At 37.9% G+C, this 17,878-nt stretch overlaps 1 protein-coding gene and 2 long non-coding RNA genes across 9 annotated transcripts in view; 1 reads left to right on the forward strand and 2 right to left on the reverse strand.

Moving 5' to 3' along the window:
• The window catches only part of UIMC1 (ubiquitin interaction motif containing 1), a 129,166-nt gene that overhangs the window by 91,332 nt on the left and 19,956 nt on the right, over positions 1-17,878 (forward strand). For 5 of the 6 annotated variants that reach the window (XM_077895437.1, XM_077895440.1, XM_077895438.1 and 2 more), the window contains one exon: positions 2,167-2,320. In XM_077895437.1, coding sequence (XP_077751563.1) covers positions 2,167-2,320 — 154 coding nt within the window. Of the gene's footprint in view, positions 1-2,166; positions 2,321-2,874; positions 3,226-17,878 lie in introns of those variants that run through there. The other variant, XM_077895442.1, reaches the window with a different exon arrangement.
• LOC144312562 (uncharacterized) overlaps positions 1-17,878 on the reverse strand; it is a 50,934-nt gene that overhangs the window by 6,815 nt on the left and 26,241 nt on the right. The window lies entirely within an intron of this gene.
• On the reverse strand, positions 812-5,500 carry LOC144312559 (uncharacterized). Its single transcript, XR_013378060.1, has 3 exons — positions 5,406-5,500; positions 3,078-3,143; positions 812-1,043 (listed from the first exon to the last, which is right to left on the reverse strand). It is a non-coding gene; the product is annotated as an uncharacterized LOC144312559 (long non-coding RNA).

Genomic DNA, 17,878 nt, shown 5'->3' on the forward strand with positions numbered 1-17,878 from the left:
TAACGTTTCTGTGCTTAGTGAACTCTAGAATACTAAGTAACTGCTCAATTGCCATTAACTTTCAGTAACTCAAGACTACTTGCAAATTTTAGGATATATTAATTTTTCTCCCCTCTGTTCAAATGGCTTTGTATGCACAAGACAACTTTTCTTTGTAAGATTTATGAACAGAAGAACCTGGGTTTGTGGGAAGCTGAGTGACTAAACTTGGAATAAGTAACACCTAGAACTTCCAGACACACTTGGCTTTCTCCACCTTCTAGAGAAGAAGAATAGAACCAGATAATATCCCATTATCTGTCAGGGTCAGCAACAAAGTAGAGGGATGCTTTTTTGCTTTTGCTGCAGTGTGGTAGAATAGAAATACTGAAGTTTTGATGCCACAAAAGCCTGAGTTCAAGACTGGATTGTCTACTTACTAACTTTGTGATCAGCAGGTTACTTTACCTTTCAAATAAACGTCAGTTTCCTCTTCTGTAATACTAGAGCTAGTGATCCCTCTGACAGTTTTTTGTTGTGAGCAATGGATATGAAAAATGCTTTGGCCAAGCGTGGTATGGAAAATGAACTCAATCACTGTTAGTTCCTATTTCAACTTTCTTTTTCTTACCCCCCTTTCAGAGTATGTCTTTTTAAATAAAAGGCAGGTGAGTTGAAAACATTTTCTGGCAGTTGTAGAAACTGTTCTACTTGGTATTTAAATAGCCTGTTTCCCTTTGTTGGATCACATTCACAAGCAGTAGATTTTAGGGATGGCCTAAATCAAAGAAACTCCAGTTGCCTCAGAGCTCAGATTATCTACCCATTCCAGTTTTGGTCTTGTTTTGATCTTGTACCAGAACCGAATTTATTTTTTCCCCATAGTAAGGCATAACAACAGATCAGGTGTTCCTTGCTCTTAAATGGAAGCAGGGCTATGCAGGACAGTTTCACATTGATTGGTTAGGACATGCTGTCCTTTGAAGCAAGTGTTAGGCAGTAGTAAGTGCTGCAGTGCTCATACATACTGTTGAATTAATCATTGCAGAGTTCTTGGCTCTGACCTGTAAAGGTAAAATAAAACTGCCTCTTAGACATTGGAAACTATAGGAAAAATGGTGATTATAAAACAGAGGAGTAAGAGAGAAGATGTTAAGAATGGCTTCAGCAGAATTGTCTTAAGGACTTTTAAATATTTGGGCCTTAAATATTTGGGCCTTAAAAAAAAAAAAAAAAATTTGGGCCTTAGTTTTGTTCTATTTCCTCTCTTAATCCAAAAGTCACAAATAAAACAGAAGATACAGTATGTCTTACTGGTCTAAGCTGAGGCCCTAGGTCTTAAATTTTAATTGTGCTACTTTTGCTTAGAACTCTTGTGTTTCCTAACTCCTTGTGTTTGAAATCACTTGTAGTGCTCACAGTTCTTTTATATGATTTATACGAAAAAGTTTCTTTGACATGCTGTTGAAATGTAGATTGTTTGAAACACAGCAGACACAGCATACTGACCTAAGAGCTTGGTAGAGAAGAATGCCCTCAGATTTTGAAGCCAAATAGTCCTTGATTTGAATTTCAGCTGTGCCTCTTATTTGTTTGCTAACTTTGGGCAAGTTGCTTTACTGTTTTGAACAGTGCTTTCTTCTTGTGTAAGTAAGGTTATGTTAATATTTTGTCATATTACTATGAGGATTAAATGAGTATTACATGCAGAGTGTTTAGCGTATACTACATAGGTTCTAAATAAGTATAAACTATATTAGTGTATCTCCTTATCTTCAGACATGAATTTGGCAAACTGATACTGTCTTTTTGTTTTGTTTTGTTTTGTTTTGTTTTGTTTTATTTATTTATTTATTTATTTATTTATTTATTTATTTATTTATTAAATAGAGTATGAGCATACATTGAGGGTGAAGCAGGGCCAGGCTGGGCAGAGGGAGAGAGAGCATCTTAAGCAGGCTCCATGCCCAGCGCAGAGCCTGATGTGGGGCTCAGTGTCACAACCATGAGATCATGACCTGAGCCAAAGATCAAGAGTTGGAGGTTTAACCTATTGAGCTACTCAGACACCTCAGTTTTGTCTCTGAAAGTAAATGAAATATGGGATGGAATTTCTTGCAGTTCTTTGAGGGAAAAGGTATTTTATAAAGTAAAGGTATTACAGTTACCATTTATTATTTTCTTCAGGTTGATAACAGGGGAAATGCTGAGAAGGAAATACCCATTTCTACAGTCTCATCCAGTACCCAGGTGTCCTGCCCACTATGTGACCAAGGCTTCCCACCCACAAAGATTGAGCGACATGCCATGTACTGCAATGGGCTGATAGGGCAAGACACAGGTAAAACTTACCTGGATTTATCAAACTCTTTTCTTTGCATGGTTGTTTTGTAATCCTGTACAATGGATGCAGTACAGGAAAAAGAGACCACTCTCCCTCAAAGTTAAAGTTGTTGGGTTTATTTGTTTTTTGTTTTTGTTTTTTTTTTCTTTCTCCTATCTACTTAATTCTCCAGTACTTTTCGTGTTCTTTATTACTTTGGCAGGTATGCTATTTTGTTGCACATACTCAGGAGAAAGGGAGAGGGAAAAATCTTTCATCTTTTAATGTTTCAACTTATTCTTTGGTGTATTGTAAACCAAAACTGTACCTTGCATTTCATCTTATATAGTCAGATATTGAGACTCCTATGGAGTTTGAGGAACTAAGTTCTAGCGTTGCCTGTTTTTTCGAAATTAAAGTATAGTTAACACAGTGTTGTAAGAGTTGCCCATTTTTTATTCAAATTAAGTCGTTGGTGGGGTTTTGTGTGTAGGAATTCTACCTAAAAACTGCAGCTAAAATATATCCCTAATTTCATTTCATATTCTATATGTCTCTGTTGCATCACCCAGGAACTACTGGTTACCTCTTGAAAAGAACATCAAAAACCTTGGTTTTGGTGCAATATGAGTTATTGATCAAGAGAATCTGCTTGTTCATCACAGCCCTTGAATTACCACCTCCAATCTTGCCTTTCTGTATGTGGCTTTACCCTCCAAGAATACTAGTAATCAGCTCAGCTCTCTGTGGTCCAATATGCTGATTATAACCATACCTTAGATGATTGGAAGTGTTGCATTTCTCAGTCCTATTTGATTCTCATAACTTAGAAGTATTTATTCTGAAATTGTATAATTGTGAAAATTTTATAAGTTAATATTTCTAGGAGAGAAAGGCATATGTTATTTAATTTTTCTGAAGTAATATACTTTTTATTTATTATATAACTTAGTACCTAAGCTTATAATTTAAATAAACATTGATTTTTCTGATTATAAAGTAGTACATGTTCATTATAATAATAATTGCTTATATTTATTGAGTACTTAAAATGAGTCAGAGACTACTTACATAAATGGGACCATGCTATAGTATATATATGATCTACAACTTGCCTTTTTTTTATAGCGGTAAATTTAAATCTTTCCATGTGCAGATATATTTTTTACATAGTTGAGATCTTACTATCTGCAAAATTTTTTACTTTGCTTTTTCTACTAATAGCATAAAATTTCTCCCATGTCACTAAAGTTAATGTGTAAAAATATTTTTAATGCTTACATACTATTCTGTAATCTGAATTGCTTCCACTGAGCTGTTATGTATTTAGTATGTTTCAGGTTACCATATTATACTTATATGTCATTGGGCCTTTTTTTTTTAAAGATTTTATTTATATATTTCTAAGAGACACATAGAGGCAAAGACATAGGCAGAGAGCCCAATGCAGGACTCAATCCCAGGACTCCAGGATCACCACCTGAGCTGAAGGCAGACGCTCAACCACTGAGCCACCCAGGTGCCGCTGTCATTGAGTCTTTTATTCCTAAAGTTGTTGTATTTTGGGGTTATTTCCCAAGGATACATATATGACTAGTTTGGGTGATAGTAAAAAAAAGTTGGGCTTTGGAGTCTAGTCAGTTTAAGGTTGAATCCCATCTTTGTCACTTACCAATGTGTGGTTTCATGCTAGTTTCCTAGCTTCCCTTTATGCACCTTGCCAATTAATAGTAATGACCTTATTTGATTTTCGTGAGGTCAAATAAGATATTTTAAGGAAAGTGCATAGCACCATGCCTTAGCACACAGTAAACACTTAAGGACTTTTAGCGGCTGTTACTATTCCCAGTAGTAGAATTACTGGGTCATAGATTTTGTCATCATTTTTAAGCATCATTTTAATAACATGGTTACCTTTTAAATACAATGAAAGTTGAAGACCTAAATCTGGTCTTCATCTCCTTTTAGTAGAAGAACACTGAAGGACTAGAGTTCTAGATGCAATTTTAATTTAACATAGTTCTTTTTTTTTTTTTTTTTAACATAGTTCTTTAGTCTTATTTTTTAGCAGAGAATTCCAGTGACTGAAAGAATTCTGGGGCTGGCCATTTGATGACCAGAGAAGGAAGAAACTATCTTGTCTATCTCACCAAACATCCTTTACCCAGCTGGAATTAGTTATCAGAGTCAATAACTTACTTAGCATTAAGGTCCCAAAATAAATGAATTTGAGAAGCTGAATGTACCTTGAGCTCTAGGAAAGATAACCTTCTTCTGGTCAGAGTTATTAGGTAAGGGGTAGTATAAAGTAGCTCCTACTGATACCTCTGAGACCAAACTCTCATAGTTTGTGGTTAAATAGCAGGTTTTGGTATTCATTACTGTCCAAAGACATCTTTCAGTTATATAATACTTGTCCTGTTCTTCCTTACTAGAGTATGGTGGGGGCAACTCACAGCCCCAAATACCTGCTATTGAAATTGATTCAGGCTTGTTTCTGAGTATTCTGACACCAAATGCAGACTTCTACCACCAGAACCAGGTGTTCTCATTGAGCTTGTTAAGAAGCTAACACCATCAGGTCGGCAAAGGAGACTGAAACTTGCACTGTCATTCAGGGAAAGCCTTTCAGGTTCTCTATTCCACTGGCTCAAGGGTCAGTGACCCTGTCTAATGCTGCTCAATGGGATTTACACTCTGGTCTTCAGGACTCTTTCAGACATAGATATATGTATGTTTTCTGATAGAATTGGGAGCCTGGGGCAGCCTGGGTGGCTCAGTAGTTTAGCATTGCCTTCGGCCCAGGGTGTAATCCTGGAGACCCGGGATTGAGTCCCGCATCAGGCTCCCTACATGGAACCTGCTTCTCCCTCTGCCTGTGTCTCTGCCTCTCTCCTTGCGTCTCTCATGAAGAAATAAAAAAAATTTTTTTTTAAAAAGAAAAAAAAGAATTGGGAGCCTGTATATTCTTGGTGCTATATATCTTGGTGCTCTGATCCAGATGTCTCCGACCTCCATGCAAAGATGTCTGATATATCCTGAATGACAGTAGCACTTTCTTATTCTTTTTTTTAAAGATTTATTTTAGAGAGTGGGTGCTCACCTGAGGTGGAGGGAGGGGTGGCGGGAGAGAATCCTCAAGCAGACTCTGCAATGAGCATGAAGCCTGATTCAGGGCTTGACCTCATGCCCCATGAGATCACAATCTAAGCCAAAACCAAGTCTGATGCCCAACTGACTGAGTCTCCTAGGCGCCCCAACACTTTCTTTTTCATAGGGAAATTTGTTTTAAAAATTAGTTCAGGAGTGTAATAAAGACAAATCTAGAATACTATGAATTTCAACACCCACTTGTCTACCTAGAGTGAGAAATTTGATTCCCTTCTATCACCTCTTGCCTTCCTCCTTAACTTTAATTCATCCAGATACTTACTGAACATTTTTTTTTCTCAATGGTGCTAGATCTTATTTGTGTTACTAAAGAAGTTTAAGACAGAATTTCTGCCATTAAGAAGCTTGTTGTCTCACGGAGGAGATAAACATTAACCTAAGAAATTAATTACAAGATGACACAAAGTCAATGATAATGTACCAAATGAATGGTTCTGACAGTAAGTACAATAGAAAAAAGAAGAGCTGCAGTGAAGAGGGGTGATGCCTAAGAGAGAGTGGGTTTAGCCTGAGCTGGGAAGGCTGGATAGGTTTGGATAAACCCATGGGAAAATTGGGGGTCCCTTATCCTTCTATAGGTTAGATAAAATAGGAAGCAAGGGAAACAGACACTAAACAACAGCTTCCACTTAATCTTCCTTAGTAGTGTTAACTTGCTAACCTAAATTGCACTATGACCCTATAAAAGAATTTGGATTAGAGAATCCCTGTTGGAACTTTGTCCCAATCTTTACTTTATTCCTGTATCCTTTGAACAGAGTATGGGGCTATACGTGGGGTGAGAAAGTAGTTAGAGGATTTATGCAAAGTACCTACTAGCCTAGTAGTGTGTATGATGTGTCTGGCATATCACAGGTCCTTAATAAGTTTGCTGTCTTTATTTTTCACCAGCTTCCCAGCCCCTGTCTTTCTTGCAGATATAGTAGTGATTGTTCTGGTTCCTCTCACATTTTATGACTGGAATCAGAGGCCAAGCCCTCAGCCCAGTTTTTGGTAAAAGGAAGGTTCTTCTGCTATGGAGGAGAGAGAGTTACTTTTGAAAATACATGACCTAGACTAGGAGACTTAGCCCAATGCCTAAGGAGGTGGAATAAGAGGGAGGACTTGTCTCTCTCAAGTATCCAGCTCTCCCCTCCTTCCTATTTCCCCCAAATCTGATCTTAGGCATGCTTGGCTTGGCTGTGTAAAAGAAATAGTAATTAGAGTCATTTACATGAAGTGTCTACCACTTATGCCTAGTTACGGTGCAGCACAATAACAATTATACATATCATTAAATATGTGTTTGATTAACTTTGCTCTACGTTTTATTTGATTATAATACTACATTCTGGGTAAGTTGGCTCAGTCTGCTCAGTTTGTTGCTCAATGATATGGCTATCTACAATATGGAAAATTAGAGGGAGTGTTCTTTAAAGGCATTGTTTGAGGGGAGATTTGTATTGGCTTTCTGGAAAATGTGTTTGAGACCACTTTTATTTAAACAGGAAGAATGAAGATCTCCATTTACTCATTCAGTAAATGTTTAATAAATAACTGCTACATACCAAATACAGTAAACAGAATATACAAAGTTCCTTTTCTCATGGAGTTTATATTCTAGCAGTGGGATAAATAAACATACAATATGTTAAGTGGTGATAAGTATTTTGGAGAAGAAAAGAAAGCAGAGGAAGAGGAGAATAGGGAGGTCAGTAGGTAGCAGTTTAGAATAATAGGTGGTCAGGGAAGGTCCCATTGAGAAGGTGACATCTGAGCAGAGACCTAAAGGAAGTAAGAGATTTCAAGGTGGAGAGAAGAGAATGTTACAGGCACAGGGAACACTAAGTGCAAAGATATTTGGTTATGAACAGGCTTGGTGTATATGAGGAATGATAAGCCTGTGTGTCTGGAATGAAGTAAGTAAAGGAAAGATAATGAGATTAGAGAGAGAAAAGGGAAGGGGACAAGTGGGCAGATCACATAGGGTTCTTAGGCCATAGTAAGGATTTTAGCTTTTACTCTGAGCAAACCATTGGAGGGATTTGATCAAAGAATGAATTAATATTTGAGCAAAGGATCATTCTGGCATATGGATAGGTTGTTGCGGTGGGGGACAAGAGTAGAAACTGGGACAACAGCCAACATTTTATGTTTGGCAGTATGATAGAGTGGGAGCAACATGGGCTTTGGAACTATATAGATCTGAATTTAAATTTCAGCTGTAATAATTGTCAGCTGGATAATTGACAAATGACCTTACCTTTTTGAGGATCAGATGCCTTGTTTGTAAAATTAGTCTGAGATCATTAGGATTATCATGAGAATCAGAGACACTTTATGAAGTACCTAGCATATAATAAATGTTCAATAAATGGTAGCTGTTGTTATTATTGAATATTATTCCTGCTGGTGTAGTCTCTCTGAAGTCTGTTGGTGTGCTGGTACATAAAGGATAAGCCGTCAGTCAGATAGAGCTAAGGGAAAGATGATAGGCAAGGTAATGGTAAGGTGGTAAGAATAAGCTAGTGAAAAATAGATTGTAGGAGAATTAGGGAAGCTGAAGGTATTAACTATGTATGCTTGGGTCTAGATGCAGGGATGTGGCTTAGAGTCAGGATACTGTCAAGAGTGGATATCATCTGGAAAAAAAAATAGTGGATAAGTGGGCGAAAGGAGGTGAGAATCCTTGGTATAGACTTGCCTGAGAGCTAACAGAGAAGGACTGAGGCCTAGAATAGGCTTAGACGGGTGACTCAGCAAAAATCGTAAGACCTGAACATCTCTAATGAAAACAATTTTTTAATTAGATCGTTTGACTTTTTCTGTTCCATATAACTGAATTTACCTACCTGAATGCAGTTTGTGCCCCACTTAGACTTACTAGTGTTTATATGGCTTTTGTGGTACATAGGAAGATTAGATTAACTGTATCGCTATTGGGATGCCTGGGTGGCTCAGTGATTGGGCATCTGCTTTCGGCTCTCAGGGTGTAATCCCGGAGTCCTGGGATCGAGTCCCATATCAGGCTCCTTACATGGAGCCTGCTTCCCCTGTCTCTGCCTGTGTCTCTGCCTCTCTCTGTCTCTCATGAATAAATAAATAAAATCTTTAAAGAAAAAAACTGTGTCGCTATTGACACATAACTACTAAGGTGTTAACAATTGGGAAAAAGCATAGGTTTAGTAAAAATAACATGGATTTTAGAGGCAGACTGGCCTGGGAAGATACACAAATCTAAATAAACTGAGATTATAATGCAGTCAGGCAGAAAAGGCATGCACATAAATAATGCAAGGTTAGAATTACTAGTGGACATACAGTCTGTTGTGTTTCAGAGGAAATGTGACTAGAGATTGAGATGGAAGGGCATTAATGTAAAGGAACAGTAAGCAAAATCACATAAATAGAAAAATATGAGCAGTATACAGGAAAGAAGTTTCAATGTGGTTATAGTATGGGCAGTATGAAAGGAAATACATGGTAGGCAACTGTAGAATGACAAATTAACTTGAAATATGTCGGTTAATAAGGGGCAGAGATTTTTTTCAACTGTAAAAGAATTTTTTGTGTGTTTACTTCACTATAGTATATAGGACTGTTTGGGATGCAAGTGTTGGAAATCTAATTTAAGTAACCTTAAGCAAAAAACAAGTTAGTTTGCATGGAAATTGGGAAATCTAGTGTAGGTTTCAGACACAGCTGGATCTAGGAGTTCAGATGGTGTCTCTCCTTCATCTTTTGACTCCACTTATCTGTATTCAATAAACAAGTCTTTTCAAGGGCAAACAAGATGTCTCTCTGCAGCTATAGATTTTTAGCCTTTAGTGGAAGGAAGGAGTTCTTTCTCCTGAAACTATAAGTCATTCTAGAGAAAGACTTTTGATTAGGCTTTATTTGATTTAAGTGTCCATCCGTGGTTTAGTCACTATAACCAAGTAGATGACTGTGCATTGTTTAAAAGTCAGAATAAGTAACAGAAAACCCTATTAATATCTGTTAGAAAATTCTGTAAGTCATAGTAACAGGAAACTCCATTAACAATGGGTTTAATATGTAGGGTTTCTTTTTCTCGCATAACAAGGTATCTAGAGTGAGGCAGTGGCTCAGTGATGTAATGAGAACTTGGGCTTTTCTCTTTTGGCTTTGCAATCCTTGTAGCTTCTTGGCTCATGGTTTTAAGGTGGCTTTTTTTTTTTTTTAATTTCTAGACTTCATATCTGTGTTCCAGGCAGGATGCAGGGGCTAGAGGGGCAGGGCTATAGATTTTGACTCTTGCAGTCCAATATCCCTATATTAGAATCTAATATTCCTATAATCTTGTGGAATTGAGTTTATTCCAAATTGTGGTGGAATTAGGTCAGTTTTAAATTTACTGACCTTGTTCATGTCTTTTATATGTGTTTGTATGTCTTTATGTGAATAAAATTATACTGTCTTTGAAGTCCTTGATTAATTTGCTTTGTACAGTGATTCAACTTAACAAAAATCATTGTGTTCTACTAAATTATTGAAGCATTGCACTAGGTACTGGGGGTACTCAAGAGTTTGCAAAGGGATATGAGAGAGCTGACTGGGATCTCAGATTTATACTCAGGGAATTTACAGTCCAGTGTGGCAGGCAGACCTGGGCATAATTAAGTATGATACAAATCAGTTGAAGTAGTAAAATAGAGGCACTAACCACTCATAAAGGTAGAAGGGATTATTTCTGGTTGGCAAGAAAAAGTAGATTCTTACTTAAGTGTTCCCCTAATATTAGGCATGGGATTTTTACCCTTTTTTTTTTTTTTTCCTGATAAAGATAAGCATTTAAAATAGCATGAGCCTTGGGGTGCCTGGCTGGCTTAGTCAGTGGACTATATGGCTCTTGATCTTGGAGTTATGAGTTGAAGCCCCATGTTGGATAGAGAGATTACTTTAAAAATTTAAGTTTTGGGTAGCCCCAGTGGCCCAGCGGTTTAGCTCTGCCTTCAGCCCAGGGCGTGATCCTGGAGACCCGGGATCGAGTCCCACATCGGGCTCCCTGCATGGAGCCTGCTTCTCCCTCTGCATGTGTCTCTGCCTCTCTCTCTCTCTCTCTGTCTCTCATGAATAAATAAATAAAAATCTTAAAAAAAAATAAGTTTTTCTTTTTTTAAAAAAGATTTTATTTATTTATTTGAGAGAGAGAGATGGCAAGAGAAACACAAGCAGGGGGTGGGAGAGAGAGAAGGCTGAGCAGGCAGCCTGCTTCGGGTCTGGATCCCTGGACCCCAAGATCATGACCTGAGCTGAAGGCAGATGCTTAAATGACTGAGCCACCAAGGTGCCCCTGAAATAAAATCTTGATAAAGAAAACAAGCAGCCAGTGGCATAAGCCTTATAATATATAAATTGTGAATTTCTGTTTAGAGTTATTTCTTTAAGTTAGGATTACTAAAGTGGAATTACTGGATTATATCTATAACATTTTAAGATTGCTTTTTAGAAAGGTTTTAGTGATTAAAATTCTCACCACTAGCATATGAGACTGTTCTTTTCATAACTCTATTCCAAAAAGTAAGGAATTTTTTTCTTTCTTACAGATCTTGGCATATTTGATAGGTAAACAATGGCATTTCACTGTACTTTATATTTCTTTGATTAATAGTAAATTGAAATTTTTTCTTTTTTTAAAAAGCCAACTTGTCTTTTTTCTTTGAAGAATTGTTCTCTCAACTTTGCCCAAGTATTTTTGGGGTTCTTTTTCTTATCAGTTTCTATAAGTTCTTTATAAATTATCTGCCTTCTGCTTCCAAGGTGCTTTCCAGGTTTTTTTTCTACCTATCCATCAGTTTTTACCAAGTTTCCAGATTTATTCAGCCTGAGACAGCAACCTCTTTGTGTGAATACTGTCAAAGCTTTTATTTCCTGAAGAAGAATGCTGATTTTGTAGAAAGATCTAATTGGCATGAATAGAAGTGGCGCTGATAAGGAGAAAAGAGATTGGAATTCATGCAGAATTAAGGGAGGTGGGCATCAAAAGAGAAAGGATAAAGAATTTATTGTTATAGATGATGGTAGGAGGAAGCTAAGAGGTAGGAGAAGGTGGTGATGGCCTGGTACAGGAATCAGTAGGGGCCAGATGCTGAAAGTGGTATACTATTTAGTAGATTCCTCTTTAATAACTTGTTTCCAAGTTTGGAACTGTTTGGCATTTTCTGGAATGGCCACCATCTTATTTGAATGCCTACTGACATAAACTGGATGAACTCAGGCCAGTATTTTTACCCCAGACTTCTTAAGTTGCACTGCATGTAACCCTTCTCATGTATTAATAATGTAGCAGCAGTGTGCCTCTTCCCTCCCCTTCCCTCCCTTTCCCTCCCCTCATATCCCTTCCCATTCCCTCCCCTTGCATTTTAGTTGTCTTCTGACAACTTTCGTTCAACATTTCTATGGAACATTTCCTTATATCAGCTCTACTGTGATATAGTAAAAAAGTTGCTATATGATTTGGCATATGAAATAGCAGTCTGACTGCAGTCTGTGTCTGCTTGAGTTCTCAGTGCCTTCATTCTTCTCATCTTATCCCTTTTAACATGGACTTTGTCTTTGCGTCAGTTACACCTACTCATTTTTGCCTCCCTGCTGAAAAGCCAGACCTCAGGATCTAGCAGTTTTCTTCTGCCAAATGTGCTTATTTTTTCCTTCAAAAATAAAATAGCTTCTGAAAGAAATTGAGGAAGACACAAAGAGATGGAAAAATATTCCATGCTCATGGATTGGCAGAATTAATATTGTGAAAATGTCAATGTTACCCAGGGCAATATACACGTTTAATGCAATCCCTATCAAAATACCATGGACTTTCTTCAGAGAGTTAGAACAAATTATTTTAAGATTTGTGTGGAATCAGAAAAGACCCCGAATAGCCAGGGGAATTTTAAAAAAGAAAACCATATCTGGGGGCATCACAATGCCAGATTTCAGGTTGTACTACAAAGCTGTGGTCATCAAGACAGTGTGGTACTGGCACAAAAACAGACGCATAGATCAGTGGAACAGAATAGAGAATCCAGAAGTGGACCCTCAACTTTATGGTCAACTAATATTCGATAAAGGAGGAAAGACTATCCATTGGAAGAAAGACAGTCTCTTCAATAAATGGTGCTGGGAAAATTGGACATCCACATGCAGAAGAATGAAACTAGACCACTCTCTTTCACCATACACAAAGATAAACTCAAAATGGATGAAAGATCTAAATGTGAGACAAGATTCCATCAAAATCCTAGAGAAGAACACAGGCAACACCCTTTTTGAACTCGGCCATAGTAACTTCTTGCAAGATACATCCACGAAGGCAAAAGAAACAAAAGCAAAAATGAACTATTGGGACTTCATCAAGATAAGAAGCTTTTGCACAGCAAAGGATACAGTCAACAAAACTAAAAGACAACCTACAGAATGGGAGAAGATATTTGCAAATGACATATCAGATAAAGGGCTAGTTTCCAAGATCTATAAAGAACTTATTAAACTCAACACCAAAGAAACAAACAATCCAATCATGAAATGGGCAAAAGACATGAACAGAAATCTCACAGAGGAAGACATAGACATGGCCAACATGCATATGAGAAAATGCTCTGCATCACTTGCCATCAGGGAAATACAAATCAAAACCACAATGAGATACCACCTCACACCAGTGAGAATGGGGCAAATTAACAAGGCAGGAAACAACAAATGTTGGAGAGGATGCGGAGAAAAGGGAACCCTGTTACACTGCTGGTGGGAATGTGAACTGGTGCAGCCACTCTGGAAAACTGTGTGGAGGTTCCTCAAAGAGTTAAAAATAGACCTGCCCTACGACCCAGCAATTGCACTGTTGGGGATTTACCCCAAAGATACAAATGCAATGAAATGCCGGGACACCTGCACCCCGATGTTTATAGCAGCAATGGCCACGATAGCCAAACTGTGGAAGGAGCCTCGGTGTCCAACGAAAGATGAAAGGATAAAGAAGATGTGGTTTATGTATACAATGGAATATTACTCAGCTATTAGAAATGACAAATACCCACCATTTGCTTCAACGTGGATGGAACTGGAGGGTATTATGCTGAGTGAAGTCAGTCGGTGAAGGACAAACATTATATGTTCTCATTCATTTGGGGAATATAAATAATAGTGAAAGGGAATATAAGGGAAGGGAGAAGAAACGTGTGGGAAATATCAGAAAGGGAGACAGAACGTAAAGACTGCTAACTCTGGGAAACTAACTAGGGGTGGTGGAAGGGGAGAAGGGCGGGGGGTGGGAGTGAATGGGTGACGGGCACTGGGGGTTATTCTGTATGTTAGTAAATTGAACACCAATAAAAAATAAATTAAAAACAAAAACAAAAACAAAAATAAAATAGCTCTTATTATCACTTGAGTTAATACCCAAAGTATTATGTGTTGAAGGAGTACTATCAGCTAAAAACCAGTTCTCTCACTTCATGATCTGGTCACACGTTTTAATTCAGGCATCTAGAGCATTTTAAGAAAGAAGAAAGTTCAAGGGATTAATATTAGATTAGTCTTCTCCCTTAGAACTGTCTTAGAGCCACAGGCAGAACTTTAGTTACCTTAGAAGATAAGTATTACTGTTATCTTCATTTTACTCACAAAGACACTGGCATCAGAGAGGTTTAGTACTTGTCCAGCATCAGATAGTTTATAAGCAGTAGAGCCAGGGCCCAAGCCCAGGTCAGCCTGATTCCAGGCCTAGCATTCTTCAATGCTACAGGTTCTTTTTTTTTTTTTTTTAAGATAGATTGATTGATTGATTGATTGATTGATTTATGATAGACATAGAGAGAGAGAGAGAGGCAGAGACACAGGAGGAGGAAGAAGCAGGCTCCATGCCGGGAGCCTGATGCGGAACTCGATCGTGGGACCCAAGGATCGCACTTTGGGCCAAAGACAGGCGCCAAACCGCTGAGCCACCCAGGGATCCGCAATGCTACAGGTTCTTATCTGCCTTCCCATGTATGGAAATGGGAATACACACAGGAAAGTTTGAGGAGACTATGGAAGCCTCAGTCAGTTTTAGGAAGGCAGAGTATTAGAATCCTCAGTCCCTGAATGCCAACGTGAAGTCTAATCTCATCAGAATTGACCTTGTCAGCTTTTCAATTACCTGGAAAAAAGTTTGATGGATTCAGACTGTTTCCTAGTGTACAGAGTTGATATCACCTAAGTCACCTCTGTAAAAGCGTGTGTGTAAAGTGAAAGGATCAGATGAACTGTCAAAATTACTTCTGGTAGTGGCCTTGGAAATCATTCATTCACAGACTGACTTGTTACTAAGGAGTCTAAGGGCATAATAAAAAGGAAACACTTGATAGCAAGATACTATTTTTCCATTAAGTAAATTAAAAAGATTTAATTTACCAAGTCTTTACAGATCATACCTAATATCAACCAATAAGGGCTACCATTTGTGACTACCTGCTATATATCAGGAACTGTGCTTTTAGGGTATAGTTTAATTCTTACAACAATCTTTTGAAACATATTATTCTACTTTTATAGAAGAGGAAACTGAGGCTTGACAGGAAAATAATTTCCCCAGTATCACATACCTAGAAAGTGGCAGGAGCCAGGCTGCACAGTCAGCTTTATTATTATTATTTTTTTTTCACAATCAGCCTTAATTTAAAAACTACTCGAGGGATCCCTGGGTGGCGCAGCGGTTTAGTGCCTGCCTTTGACCCAGGGCGCGATCCTGGAGACCCGGGATTGAATCCCACGTCGGGCTCCCGGTGCATGGAGCCTGCTTCTCCCTCTGCCTATGTCTCTGCCTCTCTCTCTCTCTCTCTGTGTGACTATCATAAATAAATTAAAAAAAAAAAAAAAAAAAAAACTACTCGAAAGAATTATCCAGAAATGTTCAGATTTTAAAAAACAAAAACAAGTTTCAGAATACTAAATTTAATATGATAGTCAATATATTGTTCTAAGAATTTGTTAAAACTGTTTATTTCTATAAGAACTAATGATAATATAATTTTGAGAATAAATCGTTCTTAAAGGAGATACTTGGAGGCCGAGGATGGGATTGGGAAGACGCACACAGTTAGATGATCAGTTTTGAGAATAGTGTAGTTTTTGAGTTGGATGATTGGTTTGGATATATATTCTTTTGTATATATTATAAAGATTTTAAAGAGCTTATATGCTTCTATTACACTTCTTGTCATTTATTTCACTTCTACAGGAACCTTGATAAAGCAGCCACTGTTAAAATTCAGAAAAGTTTAGAGTTTTTTCTCCATATGAAACACACTTAGTATTACTTTGATTTAATCTCTGATGACAGTGTGTGATAACGATATAATTGCCATTAATGATTGTTTAGGGAGAAGCCTCTTGGATTTTTTTCTAGGTTCTTTGTATCTGTGCTACCTTTCATATCAGTTTTTTCAAAAGGTAATGACCAGTTTAGTTTTGACTATTGCCTTGTAAAAAGACTTTGTGTATGTGTTTGTTTTAAATACAAACAAAATTCAAACATAACATTGAGAGGATAATAGTAACTTTGAACCCCAGTGTGCCACCTGTTCATTAACGCATGGTCACTGCTGTTTTATCTATAATCCATCCATAACCTCTTCTCCTCAGATTATTTCAAATCAGATCCCAGATACCATTTCATTATATTACTAAGTATCCCTGAAAGAAAATCTGTTTATTTTTTAAATTTTATTTTTAAAAAGAATTTGTTTATTTGAGAGAGAGAGAGAGAGAGCACTAGAGAGGAGTAGAGTGAGAGAATTTTCAAGCAGACTCCCTGCTGAGCTCGGTCGGAGCCCAGTGCAGGGCTGGATCTCACAACTCATGAGATTTGTGATCTGAACTAAAACCAAGAGTCAGATGCTCAATCAACTGAGCCACCCAGCATCCCAAGATCTCTTTAAAAGAAAAAGTGATCTATTATACTGTTCTACTTAAAAAATTAATATCAAATAACTGGTAATTATTTGAAATCAGGATCCAACAAAGTTTACACATTGTAGAGTTTTTGATACTAATATACTAGGCTCTTTTATTTACAGGAGAGTCACACCTGCAAAGTGTTCCTTTTTAAGACTTAAACACTTGTGATTTATACTTACATAAGTTTAGTATTGTAATTAACAGTAATTGTGTTATAGTTGTTTTTATTCCCTCCCTAGAATCTTAACAGTGCAATGCAGGTAGACCCTCTGAAAATGTATTCTTTTAAAGCCAAAGTTGACAAACTTTTCTTAAAGGGACAGATAGCAAATATTTTAGGCTTTGCAGGCCATATGATCTCTGTCATAACTACTCATATCTCTGCCACAGCTACACAACTGTGCTATTAGAGCACAAAAGCAGCCAGAGACAGTATGTAAATGAATTAGGGCTATGTTCCAGTAAAAGTTTAGTTCTAAAAACAGGTGGTCAGTCCATAATTTGCCTATCCCTGTTCTATAGCACTGGTTTTTCAGAATGTGTTCAGTCTGGTTCTGTGGAGGTATGGAAAGGGCATGGCAGCCAGGACTAGTATTGGTGTAACAGTCTACGACTTCATTACCCACCTCATCTAGAACTTTGCTTTTACGGATTTTTATATATTGGGTTTCAAATGAGATTTTGAAATCCTAAAAACAGGATTCTCTCGTTTAGGGAAAAAAAAAAAGTTTTGGGCAGCGGGTGGCTCAGCGGTTTAGCGCCACTTCAGCCCAGGGCATGATCCTAGAGACCCGGGATCGAGTCCCACGTCAGGCTCCCTGCATGGAGCCTGCTTCTCCCTCTGCCTGTGTCTCTGCCTCTCTCTCTGTCTCTGTGTCTCTCATGAATAAATAAATAAAATCTTTTAAAAAAAAGTTTTAGGGCAGTCCTGGTGGCGCAGTGGTTTAATGCTGCCTGCAGCCTGGGGTGTGATCCTGGAGACTCAGGATCGAGTCCCATGTCGGGCTCCCTGCGTGGAGCCCGCTTCTCCCTCTGCCTGTGTCTCTGCCTCTCTCTCTCTCTGTGTTTCTCATGAATAAATAAATAAATAAAATCTTTTTTAAAAATTTAAAAAAATAAAATAAAAAGTTTTAAGTTCATGGGTGTATAACACATTCCTAGTCTTTATAACAGTGACTCCTATTACTATTGTTTTGTGTTAGGTACTATGTATGCACTTACATATTTATACTTATCCTTATCTCATCTGATCTTTGTAGCAACTTTAAAATTAAATCCGGGATCCCTGGGTGGCGCAGCGGTTTGGCGCCTGCCTTTGGCCCAGGGCGCGATCCTGGAGACCCGGGATCGAATCCCACATCGGGCTCCCGGTGCATGGAGCCTGCTTCTCCCTCTGCCTGTGTCTCTGCCTCTCTCTCTCTCACTGTGTGCCTATCATAAAAAAAAAAAAAAAAAAAAAAAAATTAAAAAAAAAAT

Source organism: Canis aureus, chromosome 4 (assembly GCF_053574225.1).
Source record: "Canis aureus isolate CA01 chromosome 4, VMU_Caureus_v.1.0, whole genome shotgun sequence".
In the NCBI taxonomy this organism is placed as follows: domain Eukaryota; kingdom Metazoa; phylum Chordata; class Mammalia; order Carnivora; family Canidae; genus Canis; species Canis aureus.